The 18705-nt window shown below is 38.1% G+C and overlaps 3 protein-coding genes across 3 annotated transcripts in view; 1 reads left to right on the top strand and 2 right to left on the bottom strand.

Moving 5' to 3' along the window:
• Positions 1-18705, top strand: part of impa2 (inositol monophosphatase 2) — a 201350-nt gene that overhangs the window by 146519 nt on the left and 36126 nt on the right. The gene's annotated exons all lie outside the window — the stretch shown is intronic.
• LOC101482713 (ADP-ribosyl cyclase/cyclic ADP-ribose hydrolase 1-like) lies at positions 1191-7012 on the bottom strand. Its single transcript, XM_076888702.1, has 7 exons — positions 5635-7012; positions 5400-5538; positions 4632-4708; positions 3549-3622; positions 2413-2499; positions 2192-2275; positions 1191-2090 (listed from the first exon to the last, which is right to left on the bottom strand). Exons 2-7 carry the CDS (start codon positions 5536-5538, stop codon positions 2033-2035), a joined length of 519 nt encoding a protein of 172 aa, XP_076744817.1. The 5' UTR covers positions 5635-7012; the 3' UTR covers positions 1191-2032.
• LOC101478770 (ADP-ribosyl cyclase/cyclic ADP-ribose hydrolase 1) lies at positions 12666-18326 on the bottom strand. The gene is made up of 8 exons (XM_004551918.6): positions 18040-18326; positions 17243-17369; positions 17011-17146; positions 15684-15766; positions 15006-15079; positions 13289-13375; positions 13101-13184; positions 12666-12999 (listed from the first exon to the last, which is right to left on the bottom strand). Exons 1-8 carry the CDS (start codon positions 18216-18218, stop codon positions 12942-12944), a joined length of 828 nt encoding a protein of 275 aa, XP_004551975.1. The 5' UTR covers positions 18219-18326; the 3' UTR covers positions 12666-12941.

The raw sequence follows: 18705 nt of genomic DNA, 5'->3' as shown, positions 1-18705 counted from the left end.
TGTGCATTCCTCAATCAGCCACCCACACAGAAACAGTGCTATGGTGGATGAATGTAGTGAATCTGCATGTAAAGAAGAATCACAAAGGTAAAGGCCAACTGGCAAAACCCTTTGAAAGTAGCTCCAAAACACACACGCATTAAGACAGTTTTGTCCACTTCGCAACAATAAACTGGGCTTTATTTAACCTATTTAGCTCATCAATTGATCTGGATACAAGAAGAAAAAAAAACGTTGCATTATATGTGCATTATTTGACATGACAAGACTGGTTTCATTCATCTACTGAAAGTGGGAACCATACATATCAGCGGGGCATTGTCACTGCTTATGGTCCAGTATACATATAAGATGCTGTGTCCAAATTAACCCCTTAATGCCTAGTGTATCATATTTGATACATACAGTTTTTTGAAAGTTTTTGGGACTTCAACATAATCAGTGTGAATTTCCTCCCCTGAAAAACCTAAATAAATTGCACAATATATTTCTAAGCAATCAAAAAAAACCCAAAACAAAACAGATAAGCAAATATGATACAAATTAAATGTCATATATGGAAATTGAAATGTGATTCAATTTTTAAACAATTAAATAAAATTAAACAAAAGAAGGTTAAATAAACAATATTTTCAGAAAAATGTTATTTTCTGGCAATTATTTCATGATTCAGGTTTTAAAGGGTTAAATGCTGCAAACACTTCTGGTCCATGTTGACACTGACTGCATCATTATTTAGTCATCGTTGGTCAAACCAGTGTGCTCATCTGCTCTACTGACACTGTTATTATCAAGCCATCTGTAGATTTAGTTTAGATCGTTACAACTTTTAATAAAAGGTTAACTGCTTTCACTTTCACCCATTAGCACTAATTATAATAGAATGACCTTTAGATAAATCCACCTGACATTTAAGCCAAGGAGCTGCCTTTACTAGGTGAGTCAACTGCTAAAATAGGGTAAGCGGCTAATCTTATCTGGATGGGTGTGTTATGGAAGCCAGTGTTAGATGAACAGGCCTTGACATGGCTTAGCTCATTGATGTGAACGTTTTTCAAGCATCTGTCACAAGAATAAATGAACTTCCAGAGAAATGCAGAATAAAAGCTTTTGGTTGTTTAAATACAGTAATGAGTAAATCAAAAGTCTTGAGTCACCCCACATTTCTTTATATTTTATATTTTGTTGGAAAAATGGGAAATTGCTGCTGTTATTAAAATATGTGCAAACATGCATGAAAATAGAGTGTATAAGGCAAGAGTTTGTACAATTCTAATGACCATGAAAGTCTATATTTTCTTGCCATTCCTTGAAGTAGTCTTGAGGAATAGTTCTCTAGGCTTCTTGGAGGATTTTTAAAGCTTTTCTTTGGATGTTGGCTGCCTTCTGTTCTGTCGAGATGATCCCACTCTGCTTTAATATTGTTGAGATTCTGGCTCTGGGGAGATCAATCCATACTTGTTGAAATGAAGCCCCAAACCATGACAGAGACTCCATGGTGTTTTATAGATGGCTTTAGACACTCACTGTTGTACATCCTCGACACATGCTGACAATGTGAACAAAAAAACGTCAAATTTGCATTCGTCACCCCATAAGAACTGTTGCGACAGATTTTCAGTCCAGACTTTAAACAACAAAGACAAGATGTGTTTGCACTTTACTGGATTCAAATGTGATTACATAACAATCATTATTACACTGAAATACAAATAAAGTTTACAACCTTGTGTCTTAACATTTTATTTTGAAAATAAAGCATATTCTGTGACCAGGAGATAGCAGCCTTCATACTCAGTGTGTTTAATTTAAAAAAAAAAGAAAGAAAAGAAAAAAAAGTTTCACATCAGATCCCACAAAATGAAAAACAATATTTTCATAATGTGATGTATTACAGATGTTCATTTGAAAAACATATTTCACATATATGTGAAAAGAAAATACTCAGTTTATTTAAAAATTGAAAAGGAAACAAGTGAAAGGTTTCTATGGCTGAATGCTACTATGTTGTGTCTGATATAATCAGACTTGTTCACCAGCAGGTTTTACATGCTATCTGTGGTTTGGAGCCGCATTCTTGAATCCGAGATCTGTTTGAACACAATCCAGGATAATAACGAGAGGTCAGTCGTGCTTTGTGAGGACACACACAAACAGGTCGTCAGTTCCTTTGTAATGCACATGTACTTACTCAGGCACGTCTTTGCAGCTGTATGTTATCCCTGTATGTAGCGCTTTCTTTAATTTCTGCAGGGATGCGTTTTTGCAGTTTGATCTGAACAAATGGAACAGAAGCAGTGAATGTAGGCTCAGTTTTAAAATATTCATGCCCCGATTGGCCATTCTGATGTAAATTAAACAAATAAAGGACAACATTGTGGTGAAAGATTTGCATATAAGAGGAAATCTTACTTGGCATTCTTCTGTATGACCATAACAACATTTAGGCTCCTGACCTTAGGGGCTTTAAACCTCGTCACCTCAACTTTTGCAAAAGTACTGAAGAGTAAAAAAAAAACAACAACCCAAAATTCAAACCACAACTGTAAAACCACTTAAAATTAACTTGACGAGTGAGATGGATTTTAAAAATGCTGCTCTTAAGATGAGGAACTGAGTCTGTGACTGCTACCTGCAAGCTGCCATCTTCAAAGCAGCTGTGATGAATCAAGACATTGATAAAACAGTTAGACAGAATCAGTCTGCTATCACTTTGTGACTAAATGAGGCCAATTTGGCAATCTGTTTGTGATTCAATGATGAAAACCACAAATCTGTTACCATCTGTTGCAATTTTGTTGCTGTCGGCGCACATAGCATTTTACGTTAGACAACAATTCAGACCCAGTGTTTTGTGTTTTTTTTTATAAATTTATATTATTTGATTTAGTGTTATTCATGGTTTTGGTTCTTATTCTTAATCTCTCTGTGTTATATTTTTTGTTTCCAGTCTTTAGCTTTTTGTTACGGTGCCTTTCCCATGTTCCACGTGTTCTCTATGTTCCCTGTCTCCCCGGTCAGTCATGTCTCCATGTCTCAATGTCAACTGTGGGTCTTTGTGAATGTCTTACACTTCCTGTTTTAATTTGACTGTCTGATGTCCCATGCTCAGTGTTTCAGTGTTGCTCCCTCCTTGTTTCGTTTTATCAGATTAGTCCCAGCTGTGTTTCCCTCCTGTTTCCCATTCCCTCATTACTCCCTTGTGTATTTAAGCCCTGTGTTTCTCTCTGCCCAGTTTTGCGTCGTTTCCTCATGTTGCTGTGTGTCTCTCCCACAGGCCTCGTTTCCCTGAGTGGTTTTAGTTTGCTTCCTGTTTAGGTTACGTTTTGTGTTTTCTACGCTCGGATGTTCACACCAAATAAAAATATGAAAAAAGTGATGAATAAAGAACTAAATACAAAGGCAAAGCAAAGCCTTAAGATTCCTTGAAACTAGGTGCATATGCCAGTGTTACATTAGTGGCTCTCATTAACATTATAATGGAAGACATTTCTTTATTTTTCTCACTAAAAGTCATAAAACTGTGGGAGAAGCAGAAGCAGCTCTACCTTGTAGGATCGAATGGTGTGATGGTGGACCCGCTTAGCATTGCCGTGACATCACCACAGGCAACATCTGCATACTGTACAGACACACAAAGGGGATTTTGAAGAAACACTCACTCATCTTGTAAGAAAAAACTAAAAAATAACACAAGATTTGGTCCTGAAATTAATGTTAGTTATTTGTCTCTTCCTGTAAAGTGAGGTTTATCAATCAGAAATCACTATTGATGTGTTAATGGAGCATGGGACATATGAAGTCCCTTATTTTGAGAAATAACTGTACTTCATACTCCACAGATTGATATTATGCAAACATCTTTGTATTCAAAACAGGAAGTATGGGGCTGCAACATATAACTGAGGTTTTACCATTTTTAACTGTCCAAATGTTGTAATAATTTTGAACAAAACAAGTTGTACTACTTTCCAAAGATTTGCTAAGAGTGTCATGAAATGGTAGATTTAGGTGACTTATGTAACAAATTCCAGGATGAGCGCTCGCTAGTTCTGGGAGAGGTCACTGTTAAGTAATAGCGGTGTAATCCAGGAAAAAAAAAGCATTTCATTTATAAAAACATTTAATTCTCTCACTTAATTTTATATTTTCCTTACTTTATGGTATTTTTGTGCTTTCTGAATTAATGCCAAAATGAAAAGCTACTTTATTTAAAGCTATGTGGCACTTGCTTTTGCAGCATGCGTCCCATAAGTAAAGGATCTTTACAAATTAATTAAACTCAAATTTATTGCAGTGCAGCATCTCTAGCTGAATGTATTTTTGAATGTATTTTTGGAGGGGTCATTCCCTTTAACAACTGAAATGCTTAACCTTTAATCTCATGGGCTCTTTTGAATGTGTGGGCTGCCACTCACTCAGGAGAGCGCTCCATGGAGACCGACACAAAACCTCATTGACAGACAACGAGACGTGAACATTTCTTTTCTCCAACACCATCACTTATACTCAGGAGGGATTTGCTGCACTCTGCAGTCCACTTGTGTGTTATTTTAAGCAATGCAGGACCTCAGGACTATACTGTTTAACAGAGAGAAAGAAAATGTAGTAAATTCATGTTGAAAACTTACAGCAGCAGAGGCACGAATCCAAAATGAGTCAACAGGGTTGTTTTCACAATTTCTTGGGCAAGCAGTAGTGAAGGTACCTATGACAACAATATGCATATTTGCTTGGGTTAGCTCCTCAAAACAACGTGCAATAATGAACTTCAGTGTCCCTCTAATAATCCAATATTAATTTTAATTTGCCAATTGGTGTAGTTCCAGATTTCCCTTGTAGGTCTGGTGCTAGTAACAATACATAAAAATAAAATAAAAAACAGAGGCTGTCAGGATGCTAAATTCACTCCCTGCTATCACCCACCCCCCAAACATACAAACTCTGACTCACCACCATTGCCCTTTCACTGACTACCCCACAGACACTCGCACATGAACCTGCCCACAATCATTCAATCACTATGATTGTGTTGGACACTGCTGTTTAAACACTTGTATAGTATTGTATTGTGTTGTACATAAGACACACTGTGTGTGTGTGTGTGTATATATGTATATATATGTGTATGTATGTATGTATATATATGTATATAGATAGATAGATGTTTGACTTTGACTACAAGTGGCAAGTTTAAGAAATTCTCCTCAAAAACCATGACTTGACTCCTGGTATGTAAATGTAACAACAAATCATGTCTTGCAAGATGAATTACATTTATTTTTAGATTCTAGCATGATTTATATAAACAACTGTCAGTGCTCTTTTGCCGGTGTCTAGATTTTTATAGCGCTTAAATAATAAACTGTGATTCTTATCTACTGCTTTGAGAGTGTTACCGTTGCTGCCTTTTTTTCCACACCAGGTCAGACCATTCAGGGCATATCCCAACACAGTGTCCTCCAAAGTGACAAAACAATCTTTTCTCTTCTCAGTGAAACCATGGACCACAACCTTGGTTTTGCTCCAGAACATCATCTAACCCACAAACACAGATATTTATGTATTGTTAAACAGATCATGAATGATTGTGAGAGATGAGATGATTGAGATGGTGTAATCATTGATTATTACTTTGTTGCACTGAGGTTTGAAGGGGGCTGCAGCAATCAGAGGATCATAAGCTTGCACTGGAACGTTACATGGATCCTTGTTCACATAGGCCTGCTCAAAGGCACCCCATAGCCTTTGACAGTCATATCTAAAAAAAATAAATAACGTTTTTTAATGTTTAGGTGTATTTTCTTTTAAAGAAATGCTAAATATGCAAAATATTGTATCGCGTTTACATAACTCTTATATATTTGTTGTTTATGGCAGTTTATGGCAGGAAAATTGCCATGGGGTTAGACTCTGGACACTGACTGTGCACTTCTTAATGTCATGTTTTTAGTGAAGCACTTTGTAACTGTTTTTCTTTTAAAGCAAAATTCAAATATCCCAGAAGGAAACAGGCAAAAACACCTGACAGATATGTTCATAGTTCACATCTCCGTCTAGGTACTATAGGTGCAGTGGTATACATCATTTTTGATACTAATGACATGAAAACCAGCTGAGCAGACATCAGCAGATCAATCACTGACTATAATACCAATCCTGCTGTTAAGCAAAGCAGCCTTGCCACTTCATGAGTTCAAATGCAGTTAGTGCTGTATTTGCCAAAAATGCTTAAACATGCAAAGATGCAAGTGCACATGTACACATTCATTAATTACTCATTCATCATTTAGATTTGAAGCTGAAGCCCCATTTCTCTTTACAAAAATAATGAAAAGTGTAAATAAAAAAATGCTGAAATACCATCACTTACTGAGTGAACTTCTTACACCTAGACAAAAACGTAGATTTAGGGTCACTTTCGTTTGTTTGTAGAACTGGTCCCAACACCGCACCAATGATTACAATAGAAAGGACAATGATACCACTTAATATGCGTTTCCATGGACGAGGAGTCTCCGCTTGCTCTTGCTCTAGCTCTAGCTCTAGCTCTTGCTTTTGCTCTTGCTCTTGCTCTTGCTCTTGCTCTTGCTCTTGCTTTTGCTTTTGCTCTTGCTTTTGCTCTTGCTTTTGCTCTTGCTTTTGCTCTTGCTCCTGCTCCATTTGTAATGCTTAAAAAGTTGGAAAAATCTAGCTTTCTGGAGAAGTCTGCTTCACAAAATGTTGTTTACTTTCACTATCACCTGAAGTTGGGCATCTATTTATGGAGATGCAGAATGACTGTGCTCACACAAACTATTCAGGCTCTGTCCAATCAGAAGTCTTGTCCACTCATAATGGAGAAAAAGGTGCAAAGGGGTTAAATGTATCAAGTTCTGATGGACCCAAAAGTCAGTCGGATTATTTTGTGTATATAAGTGTGTGTGTATATATATATACATATACACACACACACACACACACACACACACACACACACACACACACACACACACACACACACATATATACACACACACACTCACACACATATATATGTATGTGTATATATATATATATATATATATATATATATATATATATATATATATATATATATATATATATATATATATATATATATATATATATACATATATATATATATATACATATATATATATATATATACATATATATATATATATATACATATATATATATATATACATATATACATATATATATATATACATATATATACATATATATGTATGTATGTATGTATGTATGTATATATATGTATGTATATGTATGTATGTATATATATATATGTATGTATGTATGTATGTATGTATGTATGTATATATATATATATGTATATATGTATGTATATGTATGTATGTATATATATATATATATATATATGTGTATATATTTATGTGTGTGTATATATATATATATTTACTATGATGTGAATATCTGACCACATACAGGTCATCATTGTTTGTTTTTCAGGTAAATTAGCACATCCCTAACAGTAAAACAGGAACTCTTGTTTTTCAGAAAACACTAAATTCAAATAGACTAATGTTTCTAATGAAGCCACAGCAGTACTAAAGGCTGTAAAGTTCCTCCTCTCCAAGTTGAGAAGCACCTGTTTCAGCTGCATTTTGTTTGTAGATTTGTGGGGATCAGTGAAGTGTAGTGGGTACGCAAAATACACACGCACACACTGCTTTCAATCAAGTTAGATTTTTGAGAAGCCAGTCTCTGGCTTTCATCTAAGGCTGACAGTGTTTACAGTACTCACTGTTCCTTTTATTGCACTCTGGATTTACATGACACTATAACTGACACTATATCTACACATGGCAGATATAGATATTACAGCAGTTTGTGATTTAAACAGATATAAGGCTGTTTCTGTTTAACAAAGTATTTGCACATGTGTGGCAGGATGACTTTTGCGGGTCCTGGATGCATTGAAAGATCATCAAGGTCCTGTGAAGGAAAAATGACCTGTTAATGATTGACAGTTTCATAAAAGGTTTTCCTGTTAGGAACCTCTGTGTCTAAAAAAGTAGCAATAAAACACACCTCATGACTTATACTGCATAGGGTTAACAACTGTCACATGATGTGATGCTTTAAGTGATCTAAGACCACTATTCCAGATTGATAAGTAACTTTGATGAAATTAAACTTCCAAATACTGAACAGTGTGAAAGGGCTTAAAATGTCACGTACTGGTCATTGTCTGTACAGGTCTGGATTGGAGGAGTTCGAGGAGTCAATTCTACAATGGATCCTTGATTGATCGAGGCAAGTTGTGTAAAGCACTTTGAATCCTCAGAGTAGAAAAGTGCTTTATAAGAACCACAACATTTTACATGTCAGCGAGGCATTGTTATGATTTCTTGCTCACTGTACTGTACAAACAAGATGCTGTGTCAAAATTAAATACTGCAAACTCTTCTGGTCCATACTGACATTGACTGCATTATTAATTAGTCATCAGTTGTCAAATCTATCAGTGTGCTCCATTAACTGAGTGTCTGCTGACACTCCAATAACACTGTAAAATATAAAACCATCCCTGGATTTAATTTAGATCTTTATGTGACAGCATGAGGGGGTGGGAATTATGTCACATGCACACACTAGAATGGCAGCCAACTGGAAGTTTTTCTGGGATTCCAGATGACACACACACACACACACACACACACACACACACACACACACACACACACACACACACACACACACACACACACACACCAAACATCAGAAACCAAATGTACAAACACAAAACAAATTACATTTTCAGTTTAGAGCAGATAACTTCTCTGATTCAATTATTCAATACATTAAATGCACATTAACAGGCTCACATATGTTGCACATACGACTCCAACGCCATTCTAAAGCCAGAGCAAAGCACAAAGATCAAACATTCTGGGTCACCATGCATGAGACAAAAAGTCGACTCTGAAGCTACTTACTGCTGATGCGAAAATGCAAAGTAGCAGCACTTCTGTAAATGTAGCCCATAGAAACAGTAGTGGTCTCTCTGTAAAGCTTTCAGACGCCCACCCAGGCCCAGACTTCCTGTATGTTATGGTTCGGCTGTGTGGCATGCAGGATAGGCTGCAAATGCAGGACTCACGAAAGAGTGAACTAAAAGAGGCAGCTTCATTGTGAGTGTAACAACTAACTTCAAATCCAAAACAAAACTAGAAACTGGGAACAGGAATACAAACCAGGACATGTAAAATAAGGAATGGCTAGGACCACAGAAGAAAAAACACAGCATAGTAAGAGTACAACACAACAACTGACAGATGAAAACACAGGGCTTAAATACACCAGAGAGTAACAACAGAATGGAAAACAGGGGGAAAGCACGGCTGGACCTAACCTGACATAACAAGACACAGGAAGCACAGCAGGATACACTGACATAGGACACGCACTATCAAAGTAAAACAGGAAGCACCACACAATTTACAAAGATGCAGATTAGACACTGAGATGTGGAAACATGACAGACTCTGGAACAGACACATGAAGCACAGAGACAAAAGTAACTAGAAGTGGAACATAGTTTTCTGTCTTTTTGTCTTCCCTGAGATGAAGCATAGAACACACGGAGAACAGAAACAGAACAGAAACCTAGAAACCAGGAACGGTAAATTCAATACAAAACAGAAAACCATAATTAATAAATTATTACTTAAACCAAAAATACAAAACACTGGGTCACCAACACAGGACCATGACACTGTAATGCATCACAAAATCAGCATTTTTGGATAAGTGGCCAATAGGAGGCTTCAGCAGCTACAACCTATAAACACACCTGCTTACTGCAAAGTAATATTGTTAAGTCTAATTGTTGAATGTTTGTCATTATGCTTCTTAAACTTGTAAGGTCTTAGTTCAATCTATAGGATCAAGACATCCTTTTGACCCTGACCACCTCTCCAGCCACTCTGTGCTGGGGGAGGATTATTACACATCCCTTGTGAAGATTCTGTTTGATGTTTGGTAAGCTTCCTGCCCTTTGTATGGCTTCACTGTGTTATCCATGGTGAACCATACATTGGGTGTGGGAGAGACTACCCTCTTTATGACCAGGATGTTGTAGAAACAGTTGTGATCAGGAAGACACACACACACACACACACACACACACACACACACACACACACACACACACATTCTTACATGCATACAGATGTTTACACATACACACACACATAGTGCCTTGTCTTAGAACCATTTGGGGGGTTTATGGTGGGCGTTGTTTTGCTGTGATGTGTATTGTGTGAACTGTATTCCCAATAAAAGGCAGCAAGCGGAGGCCGTCGTTGGGGTCATTTCGTGGTAGACACCGACGAGGCCTCCCTTGCAAGTAAATCGATCGATCGCTGACTGTCTTGTTTTCTTCATGATGAATAAGTCTATAAACCAGCGGGGCTTGTGGAAACACAGACCCAATACTGGCGTTCCCAAACTCCTCCCATATGGGACATTCAGCACAAATTCACAACCAAGCGCCCTTGTACGATCTTGATCCATTCCTTCAAGCAACTCAGAAAGCTCCTTTCTAGCACCAATAAAGTTTGTCCCTCTATCACATCTTAGCTGGCGCACGGGTCCTCGAATAGCTATGAATGATCGAAGTGCATTCATGAATGCGTCTGTTGTCAAATCGTCAAGCGTTTCTATGTGAACTGCTCTAGAACATAGGCAGGTGAATAACAATCCATATCGTTTCAACTCTCTTCTTCTTTCCTTCACAATAAAGGGGCCAAAACAATCAAGCCCACAATAAGTAAAGGGGGGAGATGTCTTAATTCTCTCTCCTGGTAGATTTGCCATTTGTTGAACCTCAGTTGTTCTTTTGTATCGTCTACATTTTACACACTTGTAAATGTGTGAGGAGACCACACTTCCACATCCTAGGACCCATATTTCGTTTGCGCGCAACTCATTCATGGTCATGCCCCTTCCTTGATGGTGTATGCGCTCATGATGATGTTTGACCAGCAGAGCTGACACATGAGATTTTTTCAGAAGTATTGCAGGATGCTTTACATCATGGTGTAAGGCTGACTGAGACAGCCGTCCTCAAACCCTGAGAACATTGGTTTCGTCCGGGAAAGCATTCAGCTGACGTAGCCTGTTGTGCCTGCTCAAAGTGTGTTCCTTCTGGCCTCTTATTTTCTTTATCTCTTCAGCAAATGCCTCTTCTTGTACAAGTTTGATGATGAAGATCTCTGCTTCTCTTCGTTCTTCAAGATTAGTCGACTCATTAGTTCTCGACTGAAATCCCTTAAACTCTCTGACAAATCTCTTGAGCCTGGCAATTGCTCTCACCACTCTGGACCAGTCAGAAAATTTAGTTAAACGGTTTACCATTGGATTCTGTTCTCTTGCTTTAACTGCATGAACATGTGCTCTCCGAAGTTCAGGATCAGTAGCCTCAACTTCTCCCACCATTCCCACTTCATGTGGGAGATTTTGCTGCCAAAGGAAGTTGGGTCCTTTCAGCCAGTTAGATTCTTTAATTTGAACTGCAGTCAATCCTCTTGAGGCTCCATCGGCTGGGTTGTCTTCAGAGTTGACATATCGCCATTGTTCAGGTTTTGTGCTAGATCTTATTCGCTGGATGCGGTTGGCCACGAATGTTTGGAACCTTTTAGCATCATTGTTCACATAGCCAAGGACCACCTTTGAGTCAGTCCAGTAATACTCTTGCACATTTTCAATCTCCAGCTCGCCTCTGATGATATCACCAATGCGGACTGAGGTCACAGCTGAAGATAACTCAAGCCTTTAGTTTGGTAGGGGCTACTCTTGCTTTCCCCAAGACAAGTGAACAACTTATCTGTCCTGTTTCACTCACCGCTCTAAGGTATGAGCATGCACCATACCCTTTGAAGCTTGCATCGGAAAAGTTGTGAAGCTCATATAGTGAGACTTCACCAAAGTTTGATGGAAGGTAGCTTCTTGGAATCTTTAGAACTGCCAAATGAGGCAGATCTTTGAGCCATGACTCCCATTGTGGCTGGATGTGCTCGGGGAGAGGTTCGTCCCAGCTTACCTTGTCTCTACACAGCGTTTGAAGAATCTGTTTGCCGACAAGTAGGAATGGAGCCACGAAACCTAGTGGATCATAGACTGAGGCAACAGTTGAGAGAACCCCTCTCCTTGTCAGTGGGTTTTTCTTTTACCTCCACCCTGAACTGAAATTCATCCGCCTCAACACACCACTGAACTCCAAGTGCTCGCTCGATATGAAGTTCTCCTAGAGCCATGTTTAGATCTTTGGTCTGAGCACATTCTTGTGGTAGAATTGTTGCAATCACACACTCATCGTTGGATACAAACTTATGTAGCCGTAGATTTCCTGTTTTGCACAGAGCTCTTGATTCCTTTACCAGGCGTATGGCTTCAGCAGTCGACCTTACACTTGTCAGGCCATCATCTACATAGAAGCTTCTTTGGATGAACTTGATGGCTTCTTTGCTGAACTTGCTTTGGCCTTGTGAAGCTAGGTATTTCAGTCCAAAGTTGGAGCAACTGGTGGATGATATGTCTTTTAATTATTCTAGGTGAATAGAACACTTAGGATGTGATTACACAACAGTCAGTATTACACTTTGGAGTCCAAATAAAGTTTACAAGTTAAGATTTTATTTAAAAATTAATACATGTTCTACCAACAATGAGATGGCAGCCATGGTACTCAATGTGTTCAGTCCAAAAAAAATAAAAAATCAGATTCCACAAAATATTGTCATAATGGAATGTATTAGAAACCTACATGTTTAGAAAAATAAATTTCACATGTACAAAAATTCTCAAATTTTATTAAAAAAGTTGCAAGGAAATGAGAGAAATGTTTCTGTGGCTATATGCTAGTATGTTGTGACTGACATCAGACATCTTCACCAGCAGGCTCCACACGCTATCTCTGGTTTGGCACCGCATTCCTGAATACGAGATCTGTTTGAATACATTACAGGATAATAACAAGAGGTCAGTTGTGTTTTGTGAGGACAGATACAAACAGGTCGTCAGCTCCTCTGTAACGCACACGTACTTACTCAGGCACATCTTTGCAGCTGTATGTTATCCCTGTATCTAGAGTTTGCCTCAAATTCTTCAAGGATGGATCTGTACAGTTTGATCTGAAGAAGTTAGACGCAGAACAGAAGCAGTGAATGTAGGATCAATATTAAAATATTGTATGCACATTGTGGTGACAGATTTGTGTATAAAGAGAAAATCTTACTTGGCATTCTGCTGTAAGACCATAACAACATTTAGGCTTTTGATCCTAGAGGCCTGAAACCTCACCACCTCAATGCTTGCAAAAATGCTGATGAGAAAAAAAAGAACAGCAGCTTAGAGTACAAAATTAACTAGATATTGCTGTCACCACAACACAACACCACATTTTTCTGATATATTCATCTATCTGGCACTTGAGCCCACTTCTAAATAATTTCCAAGGTGCTAAAAGGATCAGTAGTCACCTCAAAGAATTATTGTCGCTGCAGATATGATAGGGTCACACTAAGGAAAAACTGTGGTTGTAGACCGTGGCATTATTGGAAGTATTGTGACCATCTACCATTTACTCAGTTGTATATAGTATTTGTATTTGTATTCTATTTTTATCTTATTGTATATTTATTTTATTTTATTCTATTCTGTACAGTTGTGTACTGTATTTATTCTTATTGTATTCTAATTTTTGCCTCATAACTTTTGCACTGTCCACTTCCTGCTGTGACAAAACAAATTTCCCACGTGTGGGACTAATAAAGGTTATCTTATCTTATCTTATCTACAATGAACTTGAGCCATGAGACTTCTTTTGAAATGGTTGCGCTTAAGATGAGGACCAGATCAGTAACAGCTTCCTGCTAGTTGCCATCTTCAAAGCAGCTCCGATGTATCAAGATGGTGATAAAACAGCAATAAGACAGAATAAGTCTGCTATCAGTTTGTGATTAAATGAGGCCAATCTAGCAATTACAATGTGTTTGTGATAAATTGATGAAAACCCCAAATCTGTTACCATTTGTTGCAAATTTATTGCTGTCACAGTATTTTACATTAGAAGAAAATCTATACTATGGTAAATGGCCTGTATTTGTATAGCGCTTTACTAGTCCCTAAGGACCCCAAAGCGCTTTACACATCCAGTCATCCACCCATTCACACACACACTGGTGATGGTTAGCTAACTCCCGAACTCTTGAGCCACGATCGCCCATATTATCTACTTACAATCAGAGTCCAGCCAGAATTTCATCGATTTGAAAAAGAAATTCTCCCACAAACAGTGATAGTTTGCTGATGGACCACAATAGCGTGTGTTGTCTGTCTGCGTTCATAAGTTAGCTGGTACTTATTTGAAAACCTTTGCCAATCTATCCGAGTCTGTGATTGTTTAGAGTCAGGTCGGCCCCCACCAGGGGACCTGTGCAACTGCCTTTCTATCAAAATTGGTCTCCCTGAGGTTGTGGGCTATGCACGCTCAACCACTGAACAATGAATTGTTCACAACATCTACTTTATGCGTTGACTATTTCTTCTTCAGTCCCCTTTCTCACTCAGTGTATGTTAATAGACCTCTCTGCATTGAATCATACTTGTTATCTCTGGCTGTCTTCCACAGCATATCTTTTGTGCTGTCTTCCAAACGGTTGCAGCAGATGCCCCTCCCTGAGCCTGATTCTGCTGGCGCTTTCTTCCTGTTAAAAGGGAGTTTTTCCTTCCCACTGTTGCCAAAGTGCTTGCATTGTGCAACAAAGACAATGATAACTGTTTTTAATAGCACTTCTCTTAATCTGCAATGACGTCTTAACTTAGCTTGAAACTCAGCACATATATCACTGTTAAATTATTTGGTGGCTCTAATTACCACTAAATGAAAAGAGATTCTTTTACTTTTCTCAGTAAAAGTCATAAAACTGTCAGAGAAGCAGAAGCAGTCCTACCTTGTTGGATTGAATGGTGTGTCGATGGATCCACTTAGCATTGCTGTGACATCACCACAGGCAACATCTGCAAACTATGCACAGCATTTCATTCAGAAAAATCTTTAATCAATTTGTTCACTCAACTTTTCCTTACTTTATGGTATTTATGTGCTCTCTGAATTCATGCAAAAGCTACTTTATTTAAAGCTGTGTGTTACTTGCATTTTGCACAATGTATCCACATAATTACAGCATCTAATTGACCATTTTGGTATTTTTCCTTTTACACACAGTACAAATCAATTTTTCTGGGACTGCTGCACAATTCACCGAACTGGAAAACATTATGAATCAAAGAATATTTGTATGTTTGTTTGCTTTTTTTTTCAACTGTTGGGAAAAGTTGGCTGTTGCACAACAGAGTAAAACCCAGCCAAACTCAACCAAAGCAGGGCTCCTTTGAATGTGTGGGCTGCTGCTCATTAAGGAGAGCGCTCCATGGAGACCGACACAAAGACTCATTGACAGACAACGAGGCAGCGTGAAGATTGCTTTTCTTCCATCACCGTCACTTATACTCAGGAGGGATTTGCTGTACTCTGCGGCCCACTTGTGTGTCATTTTCACCAATGCATGACCTCAGGGCTATCCCGTTTAAAAGAGAGAAAGAAAAGCAAACAAATGTTGAAAACTTACAGCAGCAGAGATACGTCTCCAAAATGAGCGAACAGGGTTGTTTTCACACTCTGACCATCCGGGACACCCAGTAGTGAAGGTACCTATGACAACAACATGCATATTTGCTTGGGTTAGCACCTCAAAGTAAAATACAACAAAGGAGAGAAATTTCACAACACTACATAACTACAATGGACAGTAAAGAAAAAAGAACAACCTAGGGCCGTTTATGTTGTGCCCTAGCTGTCCACCCTCAGCCGCTTAATCAGAGGGTTGACTCAAAATCTTCTCTGAGTAGCTCAAATGTAAAATCACTTCTATAGTGTGTTTGGATCAATTACTAAAAGAATAAAGCCTGAAAATGCTGCTTTACTCAAAGCAAGTTTTGCATAATCAGTTATTTCCAAAACTAGAAACAAAGTGAAACCTTTCACACCTAATAGGGAACACATCCCTGATGACCCAGCTCATGGAGATAACGTGTTTTCACAGAAACATAATTTCTATCTTGAAGATAAGTGTGTGAATGTGTGTGTGAATGTGTGTGTGAATGGGTGGATGACTGAATGTAGTGTAAAGCGCTTTGGGGTCCTTAGGGGCTAAGTAAAGCGCTATACAAATACAGGCCAATTAACATTTATTTACCATAAACTTATTTTTTTATAAATATATTTGATAAATGATGCTTGCTGTCATAGGATGTGTTTATCCAATTTGCGCTGAAACCAAAAGTTAAAAAATCTTTATTTGGGTGTAACCACCTTGACTTTATCATTGCGATTAATTGATATAGTCATTATTACATATATCATTGAAAGGTGGTCGTGCATCTTACTGAATTTCTGTGCCCCCCCCCCCCCCCTGAGCTGAGCTTAAACTATTAGGAAAAGTTTATCTTTTTAAAAAGGGGAAGCTAAAAAGATGCTCTGCTTACATAGAAAGTTTTGTAGAATTCTATGTTTCTGTTTTCTGTAGCCTGATTGTGTTTAACTTCACAAGGTTTCTTGAACATTCTCAAGTAATAGCAGTTGTGCGAAAGCTGCGATCTTCTCAGAACGAGTGAGGGCACGAACACTTAAAGGTTTATCTGATCTGTGTGTGAGTGTATTCTTCAAGTGACAAGTTTAAGAAATTCTCCTTAAATTTCAGGGCTGACCTGACTTGCTGTTGGTATGTAAATTTAACAACAGGCCACACAAATAGCAAAATCATGTCTTGCACGACAAATTACATATATTTTTAGATTTTAGCATGACTTATATAAACTACTGTCGTTGCTCTTTCGCTGGTGTGTAGTTTGTTGCACTGTTCAAATAATAAACTGTGATTGCTTTGGGAGTGTTACCCTTGCTGCCTTCTTTTCCACACCAGGTCAGACCATCCAGGACAGATCCCAACAGAGTGTCCTCCAAAGTGACAAAACAATCTCTCTTCTCAGTGAAACCATGGACCACATCCTTTGTTTTGCTCCAGAACATCATCTGACCCACAAACACACATATTAGTGTATTGTTTTACAGACTATGAATGATTATGGCAGATGGGATGATTGAGATGGTGTAATCACTGATTATTACTCTGTTGCACTGAGGTTTGAAGGGGGCTGCAACAATGAGGGGATCATAAGCTTCCACTGCAACTTTACATGGATCCTTGTTCACATAGGCCTGCTCAAATGCATCCCATACTTTTTGACAGTCAGTTCTGAAAAATAAATAAAATTTGCTAATGTTTAGGTGTATTTTTCATTTAAAGAAATGCTAAGTATGCTAAACAGTCAAACACATTTACATAACTCTTATATATTTAATTTAAAAAAAAACTGGTGTCAACAAAACCAGATGATTATAGATATTATTGAAAGAAGTTCATGGCAGGGAAATTGCCATGGGGTTAGACTGTGGACGCTGAATGTGCACTTGGTGATATCATGTTTTGTAACTTTTTCTTGTTTCTTGCAAAATTCAAATATCACAAAAGGAAACACGCAAAAACACCCGACAGACATAATGCAGTTCATATCTCCACTTACTCAATGCACATTATCATTATGTCTACGTGCTGTACACGTAGACATAATGATAATGTGCAGTGGTATACATTATTATTAGATATTAACAATGTGCAAACCAGCTGGCATGATACAGAACGTTAACAGATCAATCATTGACAATAATACTGATCAATACCAGACCCGCCTGTTTTTAAGCACCTCAGCCTTGCAACTTCACAAAAGCAATCAGTCCTGCATCAAACATGGAAACATGCAAGTGCACATGTACACATTCATTGATCATGTGTCTTTTATCATATGTGCGTGCGTCTGAAAATACAAAAATAGTAAATAAGAAAATGTTGAAATACCACCACTTACTGATTGAACTTCTCACACCTAGACAAAAATGTAGATTTAAATTCACTTTTGTTCTGACGGAGAGTCAGTCCCAACACCACGGCGATGATTACAATAACAATAAGGACAACGATGACAATTAATATTACGCAGCGTTTCCTCCGCCGTTTCCCTAGTCGACGAGACTGCTCGTGCTCCATTATAAATGCGTAAAAAGTGGTAAAAATGTAGATTTCTGTCTAACAAGTGTGCCCAACAAAAAGTTGTTTACGGTCACTATCGCGCGAGCTCGGACGTCTATTTATGGAGACGCGGAATGACCGCGCACACAAACTATTCAGGCTCTCTCCAATCAGAAGTCCTGTACAACCTTAAAGGAGGTAAATGCGCAAAGGGTTGAAACGCAGCAAGTGCTCATGTATTTAAAAGTCTGCTGGACTTATGGTACAACATCAACCCAAGCATATATAAACTTTTATTTCATATAGTCTGCTCAACAAAATGTTGTTTACTGTCACTATCGTGCGAGCGCGGACGTCTATTTATGGAGACGCAGGATGACAGCGCTCTCTCTCTCTCTCTCTCTCTCTCCACATATATAGATACATATATATCAGATAAAAGTTTAAAACATTATCTTTCATTTGATGAAACAACAGAAAATATTTTCAGAAATATACGAAATTT

Source organism: Maylandia zebra, linkage group LG9 (assembly GCF_041146795.1).
Source record: "Maylandia zebra isolate NMK-2024a linkage group LG9, Mzebra_GT3a, whole genome shotgun sequence".
In the NCBI taxonomy this organism is placed as follows: Eukaryota; Metazoa; Chordata; class Actinopteri; order Cichliformes; family Cichlidae; genus Maylandia; species Maylandia zebra.
Note: the sequence above shows the minus strand (reverse complement) of the source record. Positions and strands in the feature narration are given on the sequence as shown.

What these genes read in the sequence shown, in the direction of transcription:
- LOC101478770 (XM_004551918.6), bottom strand. Translation starts at nt 18,218, where the DNA reads ATGGAGCACGAGCAGTCTCGTCGACTAGGGAAACGGCGGAGGAAACGC. An exon ending in TGGAAAAGAAGGCAGCAAGG is followed by an intron (nt 15,767 to 17,010) that starts GTAACACTCCCA and finishes TTGTTGTCATAG; the next exon opens with GTACCTTCACTACTGGGTGT. An exon ending in ACACCATTCAATCCAACAAG is followed by an intron (nt 13,376 to 15,005) that starts GTAGGACTGCTT and finishes TTTTCTCATCAG; the next exon opens with CATTTTTGCAAGCATTGAGG.
- LOC101482713 (XM_076888702.1), bottom strand. Translation starts at nt 5,538, where the DNA reads ATGATGTTCTGGAGCAAAACCAAGGTTGTGGTCCATGGTTTCACTGAG. An exon ending in GGATTCGTGCCTCTGCTGCT is followed by an intron (nt 3,623 to 4,631) that starts GTAAGTTTTCAA and finishes GTGTCTGTACAG; the next exon opens with TATGCAGATGTTGCCTGTGG. An exon ending in GTCATACAGAAGAATGCCAA is followed by an intron (nt 2,276 to 2,412) that starts GTAAGATTTCCT and finishes CCATTTGTTCAG; the next exon opens with ATCAAACTGCAAAAACGCAT.